Source organism: Ipomoea nil, unplaced genomic scaffold, assembly GCF_001879475.1.
Source record: "Ipomoea nil cultivar Tokyo-kokei standard unplaced genomic scaffold, Asagao_1.1 scaffold0302, whole genome shotgun sequence".
Taxonomy (NCBI): domain Eukaryota; kingdom Viridiplantae; phylum Streptophyta; class Magnoliopsida; order Solanales; family Convolvulaceae; genus Ipomoea; species Ipomoea nil.
This window is the reverse complement of record NW_017616730.1, coordinates 696,029-720,455: the sequence shown is the minus strand read 5'-3', so window position 1 is coordinate 720,455 and position 24,427 is coordinate 696,029. Positions and strand designations below refer to the sequence as shown.

The following is a 24,427-nucleotide window of genomic DNA, read 5'->3' as shown; positions in this document are numbered from 1 at the left end:
TGTGTTTGGTTGGTGGGTTTTGCCTATAGGAATGGGTATGAAAGTGATTGTTGTTGTTTGGTTGATAGGTTTTTAGAACACTACTATGAGTTTCGAATACTCCATCAATTGAAAAACCCATACCCAAATAATATAAGAGTTTCATTCCATTATTCATTCTCAAGCACTACTATTAGTAACCATTTCCATTCCACCCTACTATCAAACATGTTAAATACTTTCACCAAAACCTATTACCATTACCAAGTATTTGATACACATTCCGATTCCCATTCCTATATGCGAACTAAACACACCCTAAATGTGAGCTGAGATGATCGGATTAAAATTGAGTAGACGGGAAAATGTTAGGATCAAGCATTTATTATCCTAACATCAGCACAACAATCTCCCTTGATCAGGTGTTACATTGTGACCTGATTTTAATATCATTTGTCAGAATTAAGCGTTTATCGCGCTAAAAACTATAGGCGTAGCTTTATTTTTATACGACCATATATTTTTGAGACGTTACGTGCTAGACTTGACCCTTTAAGTTTTTACTAACCTCCGCTCAACTATCCCGCGATCAGATGAGCAAGTGAGCGACGTATGTATATTGAGGCGGCGGTGGATTCGATTGCAATAAAATCCTTTTCCGAATCCATGCATGCAAGTACTTAATTGGATTTACTCGCAGAATATTATATATTTCATTCCTAGATAATCTTAGCTTCAACATACATACATTTAACTATTGTGTCAGATGAATAGATCAGATAGATAATGCATGGGACTTATAATAAAATCTTATAATAACCTAACCATACACGTAAATTAATTAAAGAGCTCATAAAATCAGGTAAAATTCAGTATTTTTCATTTTTTACTTTATTTGTGTAAACAACTTTATTTCTAGTACAAGGGTTAAGATTTATGAAAAACTTATTTTCAGTTGGCATGCATGCTGCAGCAAGAAGAATCTTGCAGGATGCAGGATATGAACGCATCTTTCTTTTTGTGTGTCGTTGGGATGATTCGATTTGCAGGAAGAAAGAATAAGTATCCCAAGCCCGGCCATCTATATATATATATATATATATATATATATATATATATATATATATGCATTTGGGGTGCATCCATGCACATAGACGGAGCCAGAGGGGGGCAGGGGGTCAGCTGCCCCCCTCACCCCACCTCACCTCACCCCACCCCTACCATATATTATATATATGGAGTAATATGTATATATAGTACATTATTCATATAAGTATTATAAAACAGATTATGTAAACAAAAGCTGTGATAGACAAGGTGGTAGTTAATGTGTTTGAGTTTCGGAATGGCTTGGGTTTGAGTTTTTTGCGTTGATAATGTTACAGTCTTCTTCACTTTTTTGATTAACACAATTAAATTTTGGCATGATATATATAACTTCCATTATAATTTTCTTTATATTAATAATGGAATGTGTAATTTATAATGTGTTTTATATTCGAATTGTATTATCAAATTAATTATGTTTCATATTTTGTTATAAATATTTTTATAAAGTTTTAATATGTTTTATTTTTCGCTATATCCAACAATATTTATTGTTATACTTTTTAAGTATTTCATTTTTTTTTTAAACTTTCTTTTTTATTTTAATTTTTTTCCCTCACTAAAAAAAATTTCTGAATCCGCCATTGAATCCATCCTTACTTCTTTGCCCCCCCTCAACATATTTTCTGGCTCCGTCCCTGTCCATGCATGCCATATATGGTATGGTAGCCATTGTCATCAATTCATCATCGTCTGGACAATATATATGAGTATATAGAGATAACAAATGTCTAATGTTAATTACTCTTTTATAATCATATTAACATCATCGTTTGATCTTGACAATATATGAGTAATAATCAAATGAGATCATATCTTTCCGTAAGTCTCGTGAGACACTTGCACATAAACTACTACATGAATGCACACATACTAGATTGTTTGCAATATATATATATATATATATATATATATATATATATATATATATATATATATATATATATATATATATATATATAAAGATAATCACCAAATATTTAGTCTCAAATATTTAATATCACATTAAAAAGCAAGTTTATGGACTTTTACAAAGCACTAAGCACGTACTATATCAATCTATTTAGCTTTACATTGACTAGCTAATCAAATTAGGATGACTTGTTTATAGGCACAATGATTCTTCCACGTGGAATATAATCAGTGCCCTTCCACCACAGATGTCTCAACTCCATAACCTCGAAGAGACAATTAAGAATCTTAAATATTTAGCATTAACAGCATTTTTAAGATTAATTACACTCGCGCCGACCACTATCGCCACGCTTTTAACCAAAGAATGGACGTCTTTTCTCGACACGCAACCGACCTTAATTAGATGCCTATGTTAATTATTAGCATTAGCATCTCTAGATTAAAACACATTACCGCTCATTATATTGTTTAATTATCAGTACAAAGTAGATTTAAAATGAGTGTCTTTTTTTTTTTTTTGCCAAAAAAAAAAAAAAGGATCAATCCTTCTCGATTTAAGCAGGTCAACTATGGTCAACTGTTTTTTTTTTTTATGATCATTTATCGGTTAAGAATACACGTTCAAACAAAATTATATTTAAAACAATTCACCATCGAAAACTCTCAACAACTACCCTCCCCAGTGCACATACCACTTACTACAACTGTTAAAGATAGTCTACAAAAGGGGAAATTATGAAATGTGGGTTGGAGACAAGTCGATATATTCCACGAAGAAATATTCTCCATCATCCCCAATGCTAATGCCAAAGCTTAACATAATTAAATCCATAGCCCTAGAGCTTACTCTTCATCTACATGTTCAAATATATATATATATATATATATATATATATATATATATATATATATATATATATATATTCCCAATCTTCTCTTTTTTTGTACGGACGACATGGAATAAGTTTGATTCTTAAGCATTTCCAGAAAGGGTAAAATGTAATCAGGACAAAAGAATTCTATATTTATAATTCGAGTTAATTGCAGTTGCGAATCTGTCACACCTCAACCACCTTTCGTTGTCACAGTGTATGTAACAGAAAATTTAAAAAATAAAATAAAATAAATTTGGATAACACCGAACATCGTTCAATTGTCCACCTCACCGGATGCTCCGATGTGGTCCGGATCAAATCCTTTGAATTTTTTCTCTATTTTTTTCCCCCAAATTTTCTTATATAGTTTTGGCTCCTCCTGCATGGATGAGATATCATTATGCCGTGGAACGATTACGTTTTTAGAAGCAAATTTGTTGCTAACAGATCAGAGGTTTTGCAAAAAGGGTGTCACTTCCAAGATTTACACAATTCAACAATCCTTAATCTTGTATATTTGGAATAAGGATTGGACTTTACAGGACTAGCTAGGTTTTTGCAATCTGATAACTGATAAGCAAGACTTAAATATAATGATACAGAGAAGCTAAGATTAGTACATGCACCAACTTAACGAGCTAAGCTATATGAGTGTACTAGATAGTTGTCTATACTCAAGAATGATATATGGTCCCTAGAGGCAATCTTAACAAAGTTGGTAATAAGACCGTTCGCTTGTTAACTATAATAATGTTTCAAATTTTACTCACTTGGAAGTTATTTATTGATATTATATTCTTGGTTTAAGCCTATGGACAACTTCTGTCACTTTACTTCTTTTTGTTCTTTTGTCAACTAGGATTTTACTTAGAGCACACCCTTATTAGGATCAAGTGCTTACCATGCATTACGCCAAAAGTTTTAGTTCACAATGAAAGCACTGGTGACTGGACTTGACCAAACACATTTTCGAGAGGTAGGGCGCTGGACTTACCCAACAATCCCCCTAGTTACTAATTATTGGACTTGGTCCTTCACCAGCCTCTGCCTAACAATTTCTTCAGCCTCCCAGCACCTATAAGTTAGTCTTAACTGTACAGTTTTTACTCTTGCTATGATTTGAACCCGTGACTTGTCTGGCTTCTCTGTAAATCAAAGAATGTCGACCCCTAAGTCGCCCATGTTGCATGCTCTTGTTATCATGATCTACTCCAAAGGCCAAATAGGGAATCTAGGAAATATCTATCTGATCTGATATGATTGTCTGCTTTCTCCTATTACCTTTTCTTTTAATTTCTTGGTTGTCGGATAATGTACTAGAAAGAACATCTATCTATCTCGATCACCACCTTAACTCTTCTACCTATATATATAAGGTTGGTGGAGACCAATCTCCTCACACCAACAACTACTTAACTGGCTACCTCACCTAGCCTCAATATACACACATACAGCATTATATATATATATATTTAATCTGTTCTTCAATTCCGCCATGGATTCAGTGAGGAGCTTAGCATCATGCAAGCCAGTGGTGATCTTCAGCAAGAGTTCCTGCTTCATGAGCCACAGTATCAAGTCTCTGGTCACCAGTTTTGGGGCAAACGCCACCGTTTATGAGCTTGATGAGCTCCCCAATGGGCAGCAACTTGAAAGAGAGCTGGTGGCATCTGGGCTCAGACCCACTGTTCCTGCAGTTTATATAGGTGGAGATTTTGTTGGTGGTGAAAATGAAATCATGTCCCTTCATCTCAAGGGCCAACTCGTCCCACTCCTCAAGAAAGCTAAAGCCATATGGGTCTAATATATATATTGGTCGAGCTAGCCCGTTTTATGTAGGGCATATAGCTCTAATATATATATATATATATATATATATATATATATATATATATATATATATATATATATAGTGTGTGTGTATAGTTGTATATTGAGCTGGTTTTATGTAACAAGTTCAATGGCTAATTAAGCTTCTTGAGTTCACTGCAAGAAATGAGAAGAAATAAGGGCATGCAGCTTCACCATCTTCAAGAAATAAGCAGCAACATTATTCAAGTTCTATCTGGGAAATTTTTACATTAATATAGATGTATGTAGTTCATGTATACCAGAGGGGGAAGGAAGAAGAAGAAGTCTGTATGTACAGCATGCAGTCAAAGAGCTTTGTTTGGAGTCTGTGTTTCAATTGTATAATGTTTGTCTTTTGTGGTTATAAAATGTTTTTTAAATCTTGTGGTCCCTATGAAATTATATGCTAGTTGGTCTGATTTTAGGACGTTGACTTGGTAACTATATGGATTCAAGTTTAATTTTCAGTGAAAGTTGTCTATTAATTTTTTAGGAATTGACTCAGTAGACAGGACCAAATGATAGTGGGCACAAGTGATCTGTCTACTTTAAACATAATGTCTACACTGTGGCCACCCAAATTTGAACATTGATCTCTTATCTCAAATACTGTTTATTGAATCATTGAACTAGATCCGTGAGGGCAGGTGTATGATTTATTCTATATACAACATTGGATAGTAATTGTGAATTTCCTGGTCAACCAAAAGAAAACAAAATTAAATAATTATGTTGTTTAGTGATAGTTTTCCAGGTTATATTGTGAGCCACAAAGAAAGATGAGGCGGAGAGGGGCTGAAAGCCACCTCTTCTCAACTCCGGCCAGAACCCCAAAACCAGGAACGAGATAGCTACCTCAGCTTTCATTCCCATTCCCATGGCTTCCACAACAGCTCCGCAGTCCTTTTTCTCTATCTTACAGAGATGCCGGAGAACCGAACTGCGGCAGTCCCCGGCGGTAGAGAGGAGAAGAAGACCGTACGGGTGCCGGCGGGAGGTAAGGATATTTGCAACAACGCAAGGACCAAAACCGCCGCCGCGGCAAACAGCCCCTCCCGGAGTTGACACCAGAATCCACTGGGAGAACGAAGATGAAGGCTGGATAGGAGGAAGCAGCAGCTCAAGCTCAACGCAAGAACAACAACTAAAAGCCGATGAAAATGAGCTTCTCGGAGATAAATTCTCAGAATTACTCAACAGTTCAACAGATTCTCACTACCAGTTAATCTCCAATCCCTATCTCCACTTCTAATTCCATTTTTTTCAATTTTTTTGAATCATAAACTTGCAATCACTGTTTGAGACTGTAGTTTGTTTTGGCCTAGTCTTGTGATTTTCTGTAACTAATTTCTGATCGATATGATCATACAGGTTCTTGGGAGTGGGTGCAGATGCGGACGTGGAAGAGATCAAAACCGCGTACCGGAGACTATCAAAGGAGTATCATCCAGACACAACTTCCCTTCCTTTAAAAGCTGCATCTGAGAAATTCATGAAGCTAAAAGAAGTGTATGAAGTTCTTAGCAACGACGAAAAACGCAGGTTTTATGACTGGACGCTTGCCCAGGAAGCAGCCAGCAAAGAAGCAGAGAAACTGAGGATGAAGTTTCAAGATCCCCACATGCAAGAAGTGGAAAACTGGGAATCAGTTCCAGACATGGTGGATAGACTGGGTGGGAAGAACATGGAGCTCAGTTCTCAGGCCAAATCCGCCCTCACTTTCGATATCTTGATCATTCTTTTCTCGGTCTGTTGCATTGTATATGCCATTTACTTCAAAGAACAATATTAAAACCATATTGTACAAAAACAGAGCTTTTAAATTTGCATTCATGCATGTAAGATATATGATCACACCAGGCCGGCCAGTAAATTAAACTAAAAACTATACATACACTCAATTGTTATTCACACAAACAAATCAAACGAAGATCAAGAAACGGAGTGGCGTCTTCTCTTCTGGAAAAGCAGACGGCTTTCTGCGTTAACTTTTCCACCCAAAGGTCTCAAGTCCTTTATCCTAAAAAGCGTGTTGAGTTTGCTGAGTTTCTTGGCGAACGATTTGAAGAGTTTATTAGCTGGATGAGACTTCACGAGCTCTTGTTTCATGGAGACGTGATCTTTTTCCAGATCCGTTAGCCTCATCCTCATTCTGGCGACTTCCAGTTTTAGCTCTCTGTTCTCTCTTCTCACTGATGCGTAGTTGTCTCTGGGGGAGATGCAGCCGCTCCCGGCGCCGCTGCCGGAGCGGTGGGGGAATTGGTTATTGTGCAGTGATGAGCCGAAGAAGAGTTGGTTGTTGTGGCCGCCGTTCATGGCGTTCCGCAGCCTGATCTGCTCGAAGTAGAGGACTTGGACCGCCATTTGCACCGGCAGCCGCTCGTTTTGAGCGGCGTGGCTGCAGGCTTCTTGGGACAGCTTCTGGCAGTCGATTGTTTTGCAGAGCCTGTACCGTTCTGAATCTTTCACGTTTGGATGAACCTGAGACAAGAACACGAAGGTTATTTAATGTTTAGGTTTTTTTTTAGGTAAATTATAGCTTGTGATCTTAGCCGGTAGAGAATCAAGTAATTTAGCCGGCTCAAATCGATAAAACTAACAGACAGCCAGCTAGGAGTTGAGCCGGCTCAAATCGATAAAACTAATAGACAGCCAGCTAGGAGTTGAACGAGGAAAACCCTAATCATTATTGAGTATGCACCTATAAATTATATCACGTGATCTTAGCTGGTAGAGAATCAAGTAACTTAACCGGTTTAAATCAATAAAACTAACAAAAAGTCACACTAGGAGTTAAACGAGGGAAACCGCATCATTACATCATTACTTAAGGGTATGCACCAGTAAACCTATCATATGACCTAAACTAGCAAAGGATCATAGGTAAACCAGTCTAGGTCGGCCTAAACCAACAAAGAATCATCGGTAAACCAATCTAGGTCGACTCAAACAGTCAAACCTAAGAAGGCAATTAGCTGTTCCACTAGGAGCCAAACTAGGAAGAATTAATTACGGTGTACACTGGGTAAACTTGTCATGTGACCCTAACTAGCAAAGAATCATAATAAGATAAACCATACTAGGTTACCCATAGTTGATCGGCTCAAACTAAGAAAGCATTATGGTACCCTGCTGGGAGACGAATTTGTAATATTGTAGTTACCAAGTCAACAGTCGTGACCAACTATAAGGATTATAGTTATAGTTTTACTTTGCTATCAATTTAGCCTTTTAGTTAAGACGCACCTTGAGAAAAATGTCGACGGCTCGGTATAGTCCATCATAAACAAGGCGAGCATGGTCTGGGAGCAGCTCTGCAAGGGCTATGAACTTTGAAGGGGAGAGGTTGGAATCAAGTGCAACTTCTGCAAGATAGTTGTCCAGGAGTTTTGACACCTTAAGGATTGAGCTTTGCTTGGGGGAGCCAGGGCTGTCAAAATCATAAACCATTTCAGCTTCATCCCTCAGTGGATTACTATCCTCATCATCATCCTCATCCAAGTTCAAGAAAAACGAGAAGATCCTCAGGATTGAATCCGTGTCGTAGAGAGGGCTGTGGCTATTCCCGTGTGGATTAGTAGGTACGAGGATGTCCTCGAGAATCGCCTGGTCGAGCTGCAGGCCGATTCGCCTCTCCAGATCAGACCTGCAGGAAGTGGAAGTTGAGGCTGCAATTGCAGATTTCAACAGGCTTGAAAGGAATGCAATTGGGACAGTGCTTTTCCGGGATTGTGTTGGGAGCAAACTGGCTATGGTTTCGACTATGATCCTTTGCTTTTTCTGGAAATCCAAATCCAAGAACCCTCCTTTAACCATCTGAGGGTCTTTGAGTATGATTCCCTGAAGAGAATTCTGGGCATAGTTTATCAAGATCCTACTAATAATATCCTGTTTCAAACCCTTCCCTTTCACTGCAGAAACAACCCTCTGAAAGAAATCAAGATTCAAGACTGTGAGCATCTTCCCCCACCAATCCGACGGGGTTTCTGCATCAACATCGACACTTTGGTGGGCTTTCGAGGGGAAGTTATGGTCCAGCTTGGACAAACCCGAAGTTAGCTGCTCCTTGCAAGCATTATTCGCGATCGAGTTGATCAACCGGGCAACGAGATTCGCCTTATCAGATACTGGCAACAATGTTTCACATCTGTGCAGAACAGATATACAGTTCGATATATTTGGCAGCACAATCTCCTTAAGAAAGATTTCACTCCTCATTTCCAGGTTCTTCTCTGACACTTCCTCTGTCATTTCCAGGAAACTGGCCACACATTTCAGCATCCCAACATTCGACAGCGAAATCTCGACGTTTACTCCATAGCAGAACTTCGCAGCCAGCTCAAAGGCCTCTGATCCCCCGGGAACATCCGAAAGATTCAGCCTCGAAACCTTCGATTCCTTCCCATCTGCCAGGAGTTTCCTGATCCTCCCACTCCGCGAAACCAGAGGAAACTGCATACATATATATATATATATATATATATATGCACAAATTAAATAATACTCACATCTTATAAAATTCTCCCTGCCTTCTTGAATTGTTGTCACTATCCATACCTTATGAAGCGCGAAGCTAGCCCCGCCTACCTCGATTGTAAGATCACTTGTAACATCAGATATCGGCCTGCAATACAAGATCGAGTTATTTAGTTTGCGATCTTGAAATCAACAGACAGGCTAATAATTTAAAGCAAAGAACATATATAATACAGCATGATTTCTTCAGGGAAACATTTCCTCATCTCCCCAGCTGGGTGTAGCAGGAAGATGCATGTGCATGATCAATCAAAGAAAGTAGCAGTCAATGAATGAAGGTATGGGTTATGAACCTTCCAAAAGGGCCACAGAAGCAGCCAGAAAAATAATTGAATTGAATAGAAATCCATATAGTCTATCCAAAAAAAATTACTGCAGTAGTGTGTAGTGTGAAGATTAAGAACATTGAACCACCACTGTCCTCGTGCCACTGTCTGCTGAGTGGATCCGAGGAAAAGGGGAGACAAGGATTGGTGACTTGTCCATGAAATGGATCATATATATTTTTGTTACCATCAGAAAAAAAAAAAAAACAAGAATTCTTGCTCCTACTGGCAAGAATCCACTCGCACGTACAGTTCAGTTGGTTTCTGGTGTTATAAGTAAAAAAAAAAACAAGAATTTCTGCTCCTACTAGCAAGAAACTGCAAGAATGTAACTCGTACGAGTAGCTCAGTTGGATTCTGGGTGCCATCAACAAAAAAACAACAAGAATTCTTGATCCTAATGGCAAGAAACTGCAAGAATCACTCGCACGAACAGTTCAGTTGGTTTTCTGGTGTTATAAGTAAAAAAAGAAAAAACAAGAATTTCTGCTCCTACTAGCAAGATTGCAAGAAACTGTAAGAATGTAATCTGCACGGGCTACTCAGTTGATTTCTGGGTGCCATCAGCAAAAAAAAAAAAACAAAAAAAAAAAAAAAAAAAAAAACAAGAATTCTTGCTTCTACTTGCAAAAAACTGGAAGAATGCACTCGCACGAACAGTTCAGTTGATTTCTGGTGTTATAAGTAAAAAAAAAAACAATAATTTCTGCTCCTACTAGCAAGAAACTGCAAGAATGTAGTCCACCCGGGCAACTCAGTTGGTTTCTGGGTGCCATTAGAAAAAAAAACAACAAGAATTCCTGCTCCTCCTAGAAAGAAACTGCAATGCAGCCCCGCATTTACAGCTCAGTTGATTCTTAGGTGGTAGATTGTAGGTAAAAAACTGCAAGAATGCATAATCCTATTTCTTGTTCTTCCACCAGAAAACACGCATTAATGTCAGAAATAAGGATCAAACATTCTAGGTGAGAACCCCAAAAAAAACAAAATCAAGAAAGACAAAACCCACCATTCTGTAACATGTCTGGCACTGGAACTGGGCCGAAAAGACCTCTTCCCAGAAACGCTTGGCTTCAGTTCTGCAATGGTCACAACTCCCATTACTATCTCTCTCAGAGTCCAGAAGTGTGAAAGTGGGAATGAGGGGAAAACTGGAGGGAGCAGAAAGACATGAAACCATGCAATGGGGAAAAAGGAAAACCTTTTTTGATTAATGTGTGTTTGAAATTGTGAAAGTCAAAATATGAGAAGCTGTGGCACACAGGGTGGAGGTGCTTTTCGGTGAAAAGTGAGGGATTAGTGAGTGTCTTTTGAGTTTTCACCATGCTGAGATTGCTGGATTCCGGAATTGTTGCCAGTGCTTTTGGGGATTGTAATCATAGCCATTGAAAGCTACCTATTGTGAAAAAACAAAAGGGTTGAGGAGTAAAAGGTGATGAGGCTTTAAAAAATGCAACAAGCTAAGGTTATGTGTAAAGCTAATTAAAGTGGAAGCAAAGGATTAGTTGGTAATTAATTGCATTGTACCTATGTTTATAAGCAAGAGCCACACAGTTTGGTGGATCTAATATCTTGCCTCACCAAGATTATTGTGTAGTAAATTATGTCAAAATATACGCTTTCTCCTCCTAAAAGGTTGAATCCCAACCCCAAAGGGCATTTGGGGAGATGTAGATCACAGTGACTTAATGGCTCAACAGACAAGATCAAAATGCCGTTGTCCAGATTTGAACTTCAGTCTCTTCTCTCAAAACTTACTGAACTAATGAGCTAAGCCCGTGCGGGCAAAACATGCTCTTGATGCACTTGAACAATTAACATACTTGGATCACATCTATACAAATAAAATCAGATCGGCGAGCAATGACACAAATTACACGTCATGGGGAAAAAATATGAGTACATATATTTTCATATAAATCAGTTACTGTACAAATCGCAATGCTTTGTCATGGAAATTCCCCATTGTTGCTTCTTGTAAGAGTCCCACTAGTTAATCCAACAGAAGCCCCTTCTCGGGCAAATTCCTTCTTTTGTTCTTCAACCTAGGAAGTTTTAAGGGCAATCAATTTTCTTCTTCCAAAGGTTGAATCCCTAACCCTAAGAGTAGTCTATTTTTCGATTGATCAAGAAGGTGTTAAGTAGCCTGCATGGGTAGCTCAACTGGTCATAGAGGTGAAACTTTGAAAGAATGATCAGGGATCGAGTCTCACCAGCGTGGAAGCAACCTCTCAAAGTGAGGGGGCTCCTTGTGCGCAGTCCTTTGAAGAAGAATGAAGGAGGTGTTAAGTAATAATTGAACTCATGATCATTAGATACCATAATTATGCCTTACTCATTCAATTATTTCATCTCTCTTTTTTTTTTTATTTAGCGTAAGAGTTTCATCTTTCTTTTTCTATTTTTTTAGAAGTAAATTTAATTTGAATCTCATCACTCCGTTCTTTAGCGAATGGGTTAAAAAATTATACTATTGTGGCATTCATGATGGAACCAACCTCACCTAGAAAAGTGAGCTAAAGGATACAATGTGGAATCCTAACTCTTTTGATTCAATGGAGATGATTAAGATAAACTCTTTACAAATTCATATATAGAAAATGAAATGGTATATATATATATATATATATATATATATATATATATATATATGCAATTGGGTTGGGGTGAAAAAGTGGGGCCAGGCAGATGTGCACGCCTCAAATTGATGATTAAGCAACAAATCATTGTTGTTTAGACTAATAAGAAAGGCCACAGGGATTGCAATGATCATCACATCCCATCTCCTAACCCAATTCCTAGCTACTTAATGGAAGATAATAACCGTTAATATTGATTTTATTAGTAAGCACTTTTTCTCTTGGTGAATTAAAGTGTGTCATGTTATAAATGTAAAGTAAAAGTGCATGTAATATTATTCTATTAATCATATTTAACAAATAAAAACAAATGTAAGTCCAAATTCTCAACTCGAACTTTTCTTGGCATTGGATAGACCTTATCAAGCATTAGTACTGGTCTACCGGACTCTGAACGAGAGTATCAAATGATACAGCACTCAAATCAAAATCATAACGCAATCACAAAGCTAACTTGTGAGTGAAGATTTGACCTTAACTTAAATATCACATTTATAGATGAATCTATCATAACTTGTCACTTCAGTAAAAATTTAAAGTAAAAATAAAAATAAAAAAATTATATACCTATGTTGCCTCACACATGTTAGTTGTTGTCTTAGGCTTTTTAACATTGTATCATTTTTGTGGAATCGTATGTTTGGGACTCATCTCATCATGCTCCTGTTGAATGTTACTCTAAATTGGAATTATTGCTTAGGGAGGCAATGATAACCCCATTAACGCCACCACTTCTTACTGCCATACCGTTTGGGTCGGCAATTGGATCTCTGTTTGGTAAACTCACTACGACTATCATGCCATAGTGTGAGTGTAGAATCATTTCAATTCGAGTAATAAAAGTTTATAATTTTAAATTAAAATATTATGAGGGTGTTTGGTAAATAGCTGCTAGTTGTTAGTTGCTGGGTTAGTGTGTGCGACAAGTTGATAGCATTAGCTGATTGTAGTAAGATGTTCGATAAATTAGTTGTTAGCTGATAGGTGATTACGTGTAAAATATTTTCTCAAAAAGTTGATCGTAAAAACTGCTTTGACAAGTTTTTTTAATTTTAGCATTTTGGAGTCATAATCTGTTACAAAAAATTAATTAATCAAACACTTATATTAACATCTAATAATGATCAAATAAACTAAAATTAATTGATAAGAGCATCCATAGTAAGAAGAATATGGGGTTAATGTCTGATTAAATATTTTGAGTGGGGTCATTTACAAGTGTGGAATGGGATTTTTTCAGGAAATAGTTGTCTTGCAAGGGTTGAGAAATATCAGAGAAGCGCCCACACAGATGCGTGCAATGCACGCGGCGCGTCAGGCACGCCTGACCATACTTTTTATATTATTTTTTTAATAAAAAATCAGTTTTGAATTTATTTTTTTTTTCTCTCCCCTTCCACATTCTCTTTCCTCATCATTCTTACATTCTCCCTTAATATTCCCAATTGATAATGTTGCTTTAAGCCAACTATGTTACTAAAAGAGCTATAACTTTAGTTTTGATTGTTTTAAAGGTATTAGAAAGTACGGAGTATCATGTTAGGAATTCATCTTTCGAGGTGAGCTCTTCTACTGTAAATCGAATACAATAAATGAATCATGGGCACGAAATTAAACTAATTAAAGTGAGATTATAGTAAATTTAAGTATGCAGTATCTTTCTCTAAAGATATTTTAGTCTCCTTAAAAATGTTTTGAGGTTGTCCGGGCAGGACCACACTGCAGCTTTTCGCCGAACAGGGAAGCAAAATCTTATTAGTACTCATTAATAATTATTACGGAGTATTCAAGTTCATGCAGTGTATTCCAGTGATATTTACTTCACATTCAAGAAAAGTAATACAACTCTGAAAGCGGTGATATACTGACGTGTGAAGTATGAGTATCGTACGAGAATATCAATAGTTTGATTATTGTTAATATTCGATCTTTTTTTTTTTTTTTGATTAAATTCATTTCACAGAGTTTATGTGATTTGTGAGCTATTTGTACTTTTAAGACATTTTTAATAGTGATAATTTTTATTTTTTTTAAGTTTTTGAGGTATCAACTAGGAAAGAGACAAGAGAAAGAGAATAAAGAAAAAATACAAATTTGACACGCAAAAAGAAAAACAAAACAAAAAAACTTAGTCGTTAACGTGCCTAGCTGGGCACTGCTTGTGATGAAAACAATCTTTGGTATTTCTCTCTTCTACAGATTCTACAAAAAATCAAGGTCTTGCAGAGAGATCTTGACATTCTCTCTTTTCCACATGGCATAAAAATCGAGCCTCTTAGATAATACTAAAAGTTTTCATTGTTATCTCACTAAAAAAACTACAACCCCTATAACACTAGCTATTTAGATCAAAATATTTTTAAAAAATAAATAACAGATGAAAAAATAATATAGTGTTGTTGTTTAAACAAGACCCACAACGTAGGATTGTAATTGTAATAAATATTATTATTATATTAGAAGGTTGAGAGACAAATCTAGACAATATTTTTATTTTTGATAAAATAAGAATGAATTATTATTAAAAAACAAAGGAGGAGAGAAAGCAAGCAAAAGGATGTTTCAAATAATAGGTTTCACATGAGGAGGTGGTGGTCGACAAGGTTTGGATGAATAGATGGGTGTGTGGTTACAATGATGCCGTACACAAGACACGTGGGCCCCTACATCCCCATATACGTATACAAATCCAAGAACCAATTCAACCTTCCAATGTGACAAAATGAAATCGAATTTCTATCTCTCATCTGATGCAAACCCGCCCACCGGATTTGATTCTTTTCCACAATGTTTTCTTGATTTTTTTTTTTTGACTCCAATAATTGACTAACGGACATGTTCACTCAATTACACAATTACATGTGAGATCCGGCACCTCGTATGTTATGTTAGTATATATGTGGAAAACTTCAACCAAATTAATGGGATTCACTTTAGTTATTTATTGGTATTTTTTAAAATTTGAGTCGATTAGCTAAATCTAAATTGAATATTTATTGACTTTTTAAGTTGATTGGATTCACTTTCTGAATTCTTGTGAGAGCTATCTATTAACATTTTATTTGTTTAAACCAATTAATTAAACTTAGGTTGGTTATTTATTGAAATCTTTCATTGATTTGAGCCGGTCATTTAAACCTAAACTGGTTTACCACTTTATGGTCCTGAAAATGAGGTGGTAGGCTTTTCATAAATCGAAGTGTATGTATGTTAGTACATGATCCATCCCTTTCGAGGTTCGGCTACACCATACCATACTTGATTGTATCAAGTATGGTAATGTTTGGAGTAACCTCAATCAAGATGCCTAAGAAATAAACTTATAATTATAAAGTCACAAGCTCGAATCTCATCCTTAATTTTGAACCGGTCAACCTTAAGACTAGTTTACCTCCTTATAGTTATTTGCCGGCTAGGATCACAAGACGAGACTTACTTAATGCACACTCTCAAATAATGGTTGCAGGTTTTCCTCGTCACCCAAAAAAGTATGGTAAGGTTGGGGATATGCGGAGGAAGAATTTTTTATTTTTTATTTTTGGAAAATTGCAGAAGAAGAATTGATGAGCTATCCTAAGTCATTCATCAATTTCTCAGAAAGGATCATCTAACATACTTCCAACTTCATTCACACAACATAATAGTACCTGGACTGGACACCCAAAAAAGCTACAGTAACTTAACAAACTGTATGTCTTTCTTCTCTACAGACTACAAACCCAAAACATAAAATACTACTGCAACTGTGAATTGGACTCAGCTTTTAGTTTAAGAGTTTATCTTCCCTGACCTGAATCCCATCTGAACTACTAGAATCACTCGTCATAATCACAAGGGATCTGAATAGATCCACGAACAAATCCAGACGCAGCTTTGGCAGTGAAATAGGAACCAAAGCAAGAAAAGAAGACCCCGAGCAGCTGGTACATTGGTAGCAGAATATGTAGCTGATGGACTATATTGTACTCTCCATTGGATGATCAAATTTACAGCTTAGACCAAACTTGCAGAATCCTTTTTGCAGATAAAAAGAACAAGGTTGCGCGCCCTGCCATTAGATAGTAGAAAGCCATTATGTAAAAGGTTCCATTATGAAATGAAACATCAATTAGCTCAACCTCCTCTATTTTCACCATAATTTAAAGAAACAGAAACTGTTACACAACGATGAACCTACAGTTCCAATTCATTAAGCTTACCCTGTAAAACAGATTTGCGTGAATACCAAAATCAGTAAACTCTACATTCCTAAAAGTAAGAAGGTACATGCTACCGTGGTTGTGAGACATGGTCCCACCGGCCTCTTCAACTAATGATTGAAGTTACATTAAAAATGATAGCTAAGTAGATGAGCATTCAATGATTCAAAGAGGCTAATGTATTCCAAACCACATGATATTTCTTTTGTGCATGTGTGTTCTAATGTATTCCGAACCACATTAAGGGTCCATGATTTATTATAAACTTCGGGGGGTTACAGGATATGCTCCATAAATTGCAAAAATATGAATAGAAGTTTATCAATCATTGTCCAATGAGCATGTGATATTACTATTTATGAGTTCAACAATAAGCTTTAGAAAAAATTGAAGTACTAGTATTTTTATCAAAAGTAGGATCACAAGTTGGTCAAAGAACTACTCTTTACAGGCAGTGGCTATACAAACCAATTAGATATTGCATATATAAAGGCATTCAAAGTAACATGCAACAAAATATTATGAACAGAATATTTCCTTCAACTTTAAGAGAAGAAAATGTGTTGCAAAAGTCAAATACAGACCAAACAAATTCAGAGAAACCAATATCAGCCATTCAGCCCTTTTGGTTCTTACTTCTTAGATTAATATATAAACTAAGATTCCTTCCTGGCATGAACAAATTCACACTAGCACCATCAAAAAGGAAAATAGTTGGTCTGGAATATACCTAAACTTAAAACCTTTGACTTTGGCTAACTGAAGTCCATCAGTATATTCATTTATCCACCACAAGTCTCAGTAATTGGTCAATAGTTTTAATTAAACTAGGGCGATCCTTGTTCAAATACTATAAATTAACATATGATACCTGCAGCTGCTACAAGATCTAACAGCTAATTGGTAAAAAATTAGACTAACCTGAAGAAAATAAATAATATTGACCTGAAGCAAAACATATTCACGATAAAAATTCACAACCCACACTAATCACCAGACCATCAAGTACTGCCAAACATTTCATTAATCAATACATTTAAAAAATAATTAAGAATGTCATGCTCCCAGAAGTCTATGGACTGAGCTATGTTTATCAGGATAAGGGAGGGGGGGGGTGGGGGTGGGGGTGGGGGGCATAAGGACAATACAAGCAAAAAGACAAAACAACAGCAAACATTATGTGAGGAAAAGAAACAAAACAAAGAATCATATATGGTAAGTTATCCAATAGCCATGAGCTAAACTCAGTCATCCGACATGAAGGTAATGAGTGCAGACAGATAAGGGGAAGCCTAAACAATGGAGGATAAAAGAAAAATGTGCACTTACCGGACGCAGAGGAAGCCCCAGAGGGCTGGAAGCAATATTTATGTTTGATGAGTTCCAGCCTGGTGGATGGTGATACCTACAAGATGATCCAAATTTACAATTCCCAGTTTTCATGTAGTGCTGACATTCAGGTTGGCCAGGCCTTTCAGGAAAACACTTTTCATTCTGTGCGCTACTTGAAGGACCAGTGGATGCCAGCAAAGGAGAATAAGGTCCTGGAAAGGCGGTTGAAGAAGAAGCCATCTGTGATATTCCATAAACAGAAGCTAACCCGTTAGAGGGTTGAGCACCAGGAGATAGTGATGGGCTAACTGGTCCCTGCATCAAGTAAACTAACCACACTCTAAGAAAGGGTACTTCCACTGGAGTAGAGGTTGATTAACAAAAAGGTCTCATTAATTACCGAGTAACTCCAATTTTGAACCGGAACCATGCCTGGATGAAGCAGTACTGGACCATAAGCACTAGGCAAATATGAACCAGGTAATAATGGAGGCCTTGTGACCCTAAAGTTAGCTGAATTGCCACTGTACTGTTCTGTGGAAGGTCCAGGAAGAGACTGCACAGTCGGATAAAATGGACGTGCAGCTGCTGGCCCTGACACACCAGCTGGTTGAGGATGATGGTATTTACAGGTTAAAGCAAATTTGCATTGCCCCGTTTTCAAATAGTAGGAGCATTCTTTCTCATCCTGTCATGATCCACAAAGGTCAAAAAGCTTAAACCCACAAACCAAGTACATCTAATGGAATAAAAGAAACAAGAAAAGATTTGAATAGGCACAAACGCCTACTTGTATTAGAAACTAGAGATCATTACCGGTCTTAATGGGTATCCATAAATATTAAGTGAGACATTACTTAAGGATCCACCAGCATTTCTTGGGTGATGAAACTTACAGGATGCACTGAATTTACAGGTTCCTGTTCTTAAATAGTACTGCATGCAAGGAAATTACGCAATCAATAAAGTAACTATCAAACTTGAAGCAGATAATCCAAATAGCTTCAAATGTATAACAGCAAATCCTCAAGTAAATGAAATAGATTACCTGACAAGTAGGCTCCCCTGGTCGTTCAGGATATACCCCTACTCCCAATTGTACTGCCCCAACCTTCCAGCCAGAACAATTCAAAGATCAATATAAATAGGAGTTTAGTCTCAATTACTACAATCAATGGTGAAGTGGTGAATTATCAACAACTACATTAATTCACCAGAGGAACAGATGATTGAAGTGAAACTTCCAAAAGTTTAACAAAAAAAAACATGCAAATGGATCTATCTTCTGCAGTAGTCATTTTCTCCAAGTTAGACAGGACAATTAAACATAGGGCTTTTAAAATGAGAGCATAAACAGTGACGACTAGTACTCAAATGTCCTACTCAAGCTACACACAACCAAAATAGAAACTACACTGGAAAACTAACAACTGCATACTCATATAGTAATATATAGTGAATGATCAAGAGCTTACAGAGCAACGGTCACGAGGATGATTGAACCGACACTTGCCACCATAACCACATAGCCCGGTTCGGATGTAGTATGCGCAGTCGGGCACACCCGGCCTCTCCGGGTACCTTTCTCTGCCCCACAACCCCAACCTCTGCATTGATTCTGCAATGACAAACACTCGAGAAAATCTTTACCATCATAAAAAAAACCCTAAGAAATCCGCAATGTAGATAGAAACAAAACTTAAACCCCCGTAATCAGAACGTTAAACCCAACAACCCACCTTCTAGATCCGTTTCCGGCCCCACCGGAGCCCATTCTGCGCTCGTATCCGGCTGCGACCCGTTTCTGATTGTGCTCCGTCCGTACATCTCCATAGTTTCTCTAGGTTTTCTCTGTTCAGGCAACTTCTTCGGGAAATCAACCGAAATCAAAGGGGGGGAAAAAAAGGAATTACAGTAAGTTAGCGTCAAATACACACTGCTAATGATCGAAAAGCTCGATCGTGTATACTACCTACGCATATACATATATCTTCACACCTATATATATATATATATATTATATATGTGTGTATATATGGTCGGTTTGCTACAGTGTAATGGAGAGAACGCTCTCTCTCTCTCTATCTCTGAGCTTAGTCCGTCCGTACAGCCCGTTTCGCAAGCTCGCTGTTCCTTAAAATTTGTAGTGCACTTCTAATAGGACTATTAGGAGTATCAAGTTACGATCTATGTCTGTCTTCTTCTATTTATTTTTGTGTCTTTTTCTCTCTCTAAAAAACACGTTCACGCTCACTTCACGTACTCGCCAAAGGTGTTTTTTTTTTTTTTTTTTTTATTAAGTGATTATAGATATTTTTTAATCTATTAAAACACAAAGAGTCAATATCTCCATGTTCAAACATGTGACCTCCTATCTAAGGTAATATATCATCATTCAATAAAAGGCATATTTGGTACAAAATGATAATTTCTTTCCATTTCTTTGTAATTGATAGCGTAAATTGAACCGGGGGTTACGGTTACACTACGAATACGTATGTTTGTGAACGAGTAGAATGAAGCGCTCGACGGTCAGCCGGTCGGTCGGTTGGACTACCGGGCGACCACTGAGCGGTCCGAGGCTAAGTAGTATTGCAACTAGTAAGTAATAGGTTACAAGCGGGTTGCTATTATAGGATGAAGGGTACAAGTAGTGAGTAGTAGTTACAATGAGATGAAGATGAAGATCCCCGAATTGAGGGGTGAGACCCTCCTATTTATACTTAACTAAGTCGGTCTACGCATTTAATGCGCCTGCTGCATGCGGATCGACGTGGTGTCTTCTCGTTGGCTCAGTCAGACAGTCGCTCTGCAGCTACTCGTAGGTTAGTCAGACGGTCATTCTGCAGCTACTCGTAGGTTGACTGACCGAGGCGACAGAGCCGGCCTACCTGCAAGCTGTCAGTCGTCGTTCTGCAAGTGCAAGTTGGACCCTATAACTTGCCGTGTAAGTTACGTTTTCGGCTGTGCAGGCTACGTCATCTTGTAGGCCGACCGGTCACCCTACGGTAGACCGGCCGGGTGACTTTCCATCGGGGCGATTCCAATGGTGATCCAAAAACATCTTCTTTTGTCACGAGGCCTATCGGTACGAACGGTACGGTTGACCACAAGTGATTTATTCTTGTCGGGATGAAGACCATAACGGACTGGTCGGATGACTTCTTGACGGATCGGCTATACGGATCAATCTTCTGTACGTATTTACCCATCACGAGTCCCCCACTTCTTGAATCCGCGAGAATCGTCGGGTTCGAGAAGTGAGAACTATTTCCTCCGTAACTCTTCCCATCAGCTTGTCACGAACAAAGTGTCATCCGGTCGTCCTACCGTAGGGTGATCAGTCGTCCAGCCGTGCTCCTTCCGGTCTACTGGACAATTTTTGATAATTTTCAAACTCCAGTAACTTGTTGAATATTTTGGTCGGAAGGTGCTCATGCAATGGGAAGATTTCTTTTTTGAGAGGTCGATAGGTCCGATTGCACTGTTAAGGTTGATCGTTGTTGCGGTTGTTGTTTCCTTCTCTCCTCCCAGCCAATGGGCATTGTCCTCCATGCTTAACTCCATGTCTTTTTTTTTTTTTTTATTCTCTTGCTGCTTCGCACGCCAGCCGACCTCTTGTTGCCAACCGACTGACCCCCTTCCTCAACTGCAATCTGCTTCGGCTGCCACTCCAGCTTCCTTCATGCATGCAATCATAGTTAACTTCTTTTCTTTGCATTAAATCTCTTTCGCGGCTTTGCACCTTCATCATCTTTTTTCCTCTAATGGTCGATTGACCAACTTCATTGTTGTTGTTCGACTGTTGTAGTTGTTCGCTGATGTTGCTTTCCAATCGATATGCTGACTGGTCACGCCGCAAACGCACCATCTTTCGTTTTTTTTTCTTTTGCATTTGCATTTGCCTGGTTTTATTTTTCTTTTTCTCTTTGCTTCGACCGAACCTAGCATTCAACGAAAGGGATTATTTTTCTTCTTTCCCAACTGCTCCGTCACGCCGCACCGACCGACCGACCGATCTAACCAGCCGACCACTTCGCCTGCTGCTCGGCCAACCGCTGCCATCACTCCAGGTACGTCCCTTTTTCTCCTTTTTTTTTTTTTTTTTTTTCATTTGGCCGACCTCGAAATTTTATTGCTTGTTGTTTGTTGATTTTCTGCCGTCCGACCGACCGACCAATTGTTATACCGATCCATCATGCGCCTTGGTAGACCGACCGTCCAATCGCAATTTTTTTGTAGACCGATTGTCTAATTGCATTTTTTTGTAGATCATCCGTCCAATCGCAATTTTTTTGTAGACCGATCGTCCAATTGCATTTTTTTGTAGATCATCCGTCCAATGGCAATTTTTTGTAGACCGATCGTCCAATTGCATTTTTTTGTAAATCATCCGTCCAATGGCAATTTTTTGTAGACCGATCGTCCAATTGCATTTTTTGTAAATCATCCGTCCAATGGCAATTTTTTGTAGACCGATCGTCCAATTGCATTTTTTGTAGACCGATCGTCCAATTGCACTTTTTGTAGACCGATCGTCCAATTGCATTTTTTTTGTAGATCATCCGTCCAATCGCCAGACCGACCGATCAATTGTTAGACCGACCAATCAATTGCTAGACCGATCGATCATGCGCCAAATGTTGTAGTTGTTTTCTTGCTATTGCCATTTGTTGATGCTACCTAGTTGATCAATCGACCGCCAATCATCATCCGGTCAACCGACCGACCAGTCACCCCGCCATCCGGTTGACCGGTCTGTTGCTTCACCCGTCTTGGCTCCCCTCAGTTTTTTGCTCCGTTGAAGTGTATCGATCTCCTTTGATTGTAGCATAACTTTGAGAGATTAATTTGATAAATTGCTGATTTCTGCTTACCCCAACTCTTACTCTTTTTTGATCGCACAACATGTCATCGGATGATAGTCAGAATCTCTCCCCGCGACTATGATGACGAGGAAGTCGAGGAGATTAGTGATTCTGAGAGATCAGAGGGAGACCAGCCTGTCTTCATGCTTTGATCCGACCGACCGAGTACCCTTTACTCTGGTATAGTGAAACATGTCTTGTACACTTAAACATGAATGACAAGCAGATATGGCCGACTGACCAATCAAATGTGTCTGGTCGGCCTAAAAAAATCCACCCGGAAGAAATATTATCTGATAGTCCGGGGATCATCGTATGAACTTAATCACAAACTCAATCGGACAAAATCGTGCAGGTATGGCCGGGATAACTCGATCGGGGCAAAACCTCAAACGACAGGGCCGGGAAACAAGTGAATTTAATCACAAACTCAACCGGACAAAATCGTGCAGGTAGGGCCGGGATAACTCGACCGGGCAAAACCTCAAACGACAGGGCCGGGAAACAAGTGAATTTAATCACAAACTCAACCGGAAAAAATCGTGCAGGTAGGGCCGGGATAACTCGACCGGGCAAAACCTCAAATGATAGGGCCGGGAAACAAGTGAATTTAATCACAAACTCAACCGGACAAAATCGTGCAGGTAGGGCCGGGATAACTCGACCGGGCAAAACCTCAAACGATAGGGCCGGGAAACAAGTGAACTTAATCACAAACTCAATCGGACAAAATCGTGCAGGTATGGCCGGGATAACTCGACCGGGGCAAAACCTCAAACGACAGGGCCGGGAAACAAGTGAATTTAATCACAAACTCAACCGGACAAAATCGTGCAGGTAGGGCCGGGATAACTCGACCGGGCAAAACCTCAAACGATAGGGCCGGGAAACAAGTGAACTTAATCACAAACTCAACCGGACAAAATCGTGCAGGTAGGGCCGGGATAACTCGACCGGGCAAAACCTCAAACGACAAGGCTGGGAAACAAGTGAATTTAATCACAAACTCAACCGGACAAAATCGTGCAGGTAGGGCCGGGATAACTCGACTGGGCAAAACCTCAAATGATAGGGCCGGGAAACAAGTGAATTTAATAACAAACTCAACCAGACAAAATCGTGCAGGTAGGGCCGGGATAACTCGACCGGGCAAAACCTCAAACGATAGGGCCGGGAAACAAGTGAACTTAATCACAAACTCAATCGGACAAAATCGTGCAGGTAGGGCCGGGATAATTCGACCGGGCAAAACCTCAAACGATAGGGCCGGGAAACAAGTGAATTTAATCACAAACTCAACCGGACAAAATCGTGCAGGTAGGGCCGGGATAACTCGACCGGGCAAAACCTCAAACGATAGGGCCGGGAAACAAGTGAACTTAATCACAAACTCAACCGGACAAAATCGTGCAGGTAGGGCCGGGATAATTCGACCGGGCAAAACCTCAAACGATAGGGCCGGGAAACAAGTGAATTTAATTACAAACTCAACCGGACAAAATCGTGCAGGTAGGGCCGGGATAACTCAACCGGACAAAACCTCAAACGGACCGATCGAGATTTATTATTATTATTTTTGCTATCAACCGGGCTAAATTATTACATTTAGAACCGAGAATGCTCGACCGGTCAAAGTTTTTACAAAAAGAGTCGAGAGTTGTCACTCGTTTAAAATCGATTTTAATGTCGATGGACGAACTTTATCAAGCTATCGGCCGGACAAAAATTTCTACAAGTAGTAGACCGGCCGACGGTAAGTTGAATAGTTGATAGATCGACCGACTGCTCTTATGATGTTAT

At 38.6% G+C, this 24,427-nt stretch overlaps 4 protein-coding genes across 6 annotated transcripts; 2 read left to right on the top strand and 2 right to left on the bottom strand.

The window, feature by feature from the left end:
* The first annotated feature begins 4,371 nt into the window (after positions 1-4,371).
* On the top strand, positions 4,372-4,680 carry LOC109158697 (monothiol glutaredoxin-S6). The gene has a single exon (XM_019306596.1). The coding sequence runs from the start codon at positions 4,372-4,374 to the stop codon at positions 4,678-4,680; it is 309 nt and encodes a 102-aa protein (XP_019162141.1).
* Positions 4,681-5,491: 811 nt separating this feature from the next.
* On the top strand, positions 5,492-6,569 carry LOC109160438 (NAD(P)H-quinone oxidoreductase subunit T, chloroplastic). The gene is made up of 2 exons (XM_019308739.1): positions 5,492-5,948; positions 6,099-6,569. Exons 1-2 carry the CDS (start codon positions 5,605-5,607, stop codon positions 6,517-6,519), a joined length of 765 nt encoding a protein of 254 aa, XP_019164284.1. The 5' UTR covers positions 5,492-5,604; the 3' UTR covers positions 6,520-6,569.
* Positions 6,532-10,959, bottom strand: LOC109160429 (BTB/POZ domain-containing protein At1g03010-like). Of its 2 annotated transcripts, none has more exons than XM_019308729.1 (4): positions 10,599-10,959; positions 9,285-9,351; positions 7,974-9,179; positions 6,532-7,208 (listed from the first exon to the last, which is right to left on the bottom strand). In XM_019308729.1, exons 1-4 carry the CDS (start codon positions 10,688-10,690, stop codon positions 6,660-6,662), a joined length of 1,914 nt encoding a protein of 637 aa, XP_019164274.1. In that variant the 5' UTR covers positions 10,691-10,959; the 3' UTR covers positions 6,532-6,659. The 2 variants fall into 2 exon arrangements, with proteins under 2 accessions (XP_019164274.1, XP_019164278.1); XM_019308733.1 differs by lacking the exon at positions 10,599-10,959 and adding an exon at positions 9,438-9,625.
* Positions 10,960-15,828: 4,869 nt separating this feature from the next.
* LOC109164152 (zinc finger CCCH domain-containing protein 32) lies at positions 15,829-19,936 on the bottom strand. 2 transcript variants are annotated; one of them, XM_019312945.1, is made up of 8 exons: positions 19,732-19,936; positions 19,499-19,622; positions 19,235-19,377; positions 18,808-18,870; positions 18,576-18,695; positions 18,160-18,447; positions 17,757-18,074; positions 15,829-16,276 (listed from the first exon to the last, which is right to left on the bottom strand). In XM_019312945.1, exons 2-8 carry the CDS (start codon positions 19,590-19,592, stop codon positions 16,184-16,186), a joined length of 1,119 nt encoding a protein of 372 aa, XP_019168490.1. In that variant the 5' UTR covers positions 19,593-19,622; positions 19,732-19,936; the 3' UTR covers positions 15,829-16,183. The 2 variants fall into 2 exon arrangements, with proteins under 2 accessions (XP_019168490.1, XP_019168489.1); XM_019312944.1 differs by having other exon boundaries at positions 19,499-19,751.
* Positions 19,937-24,427: the final 4,491 nt, after the last annotated feature.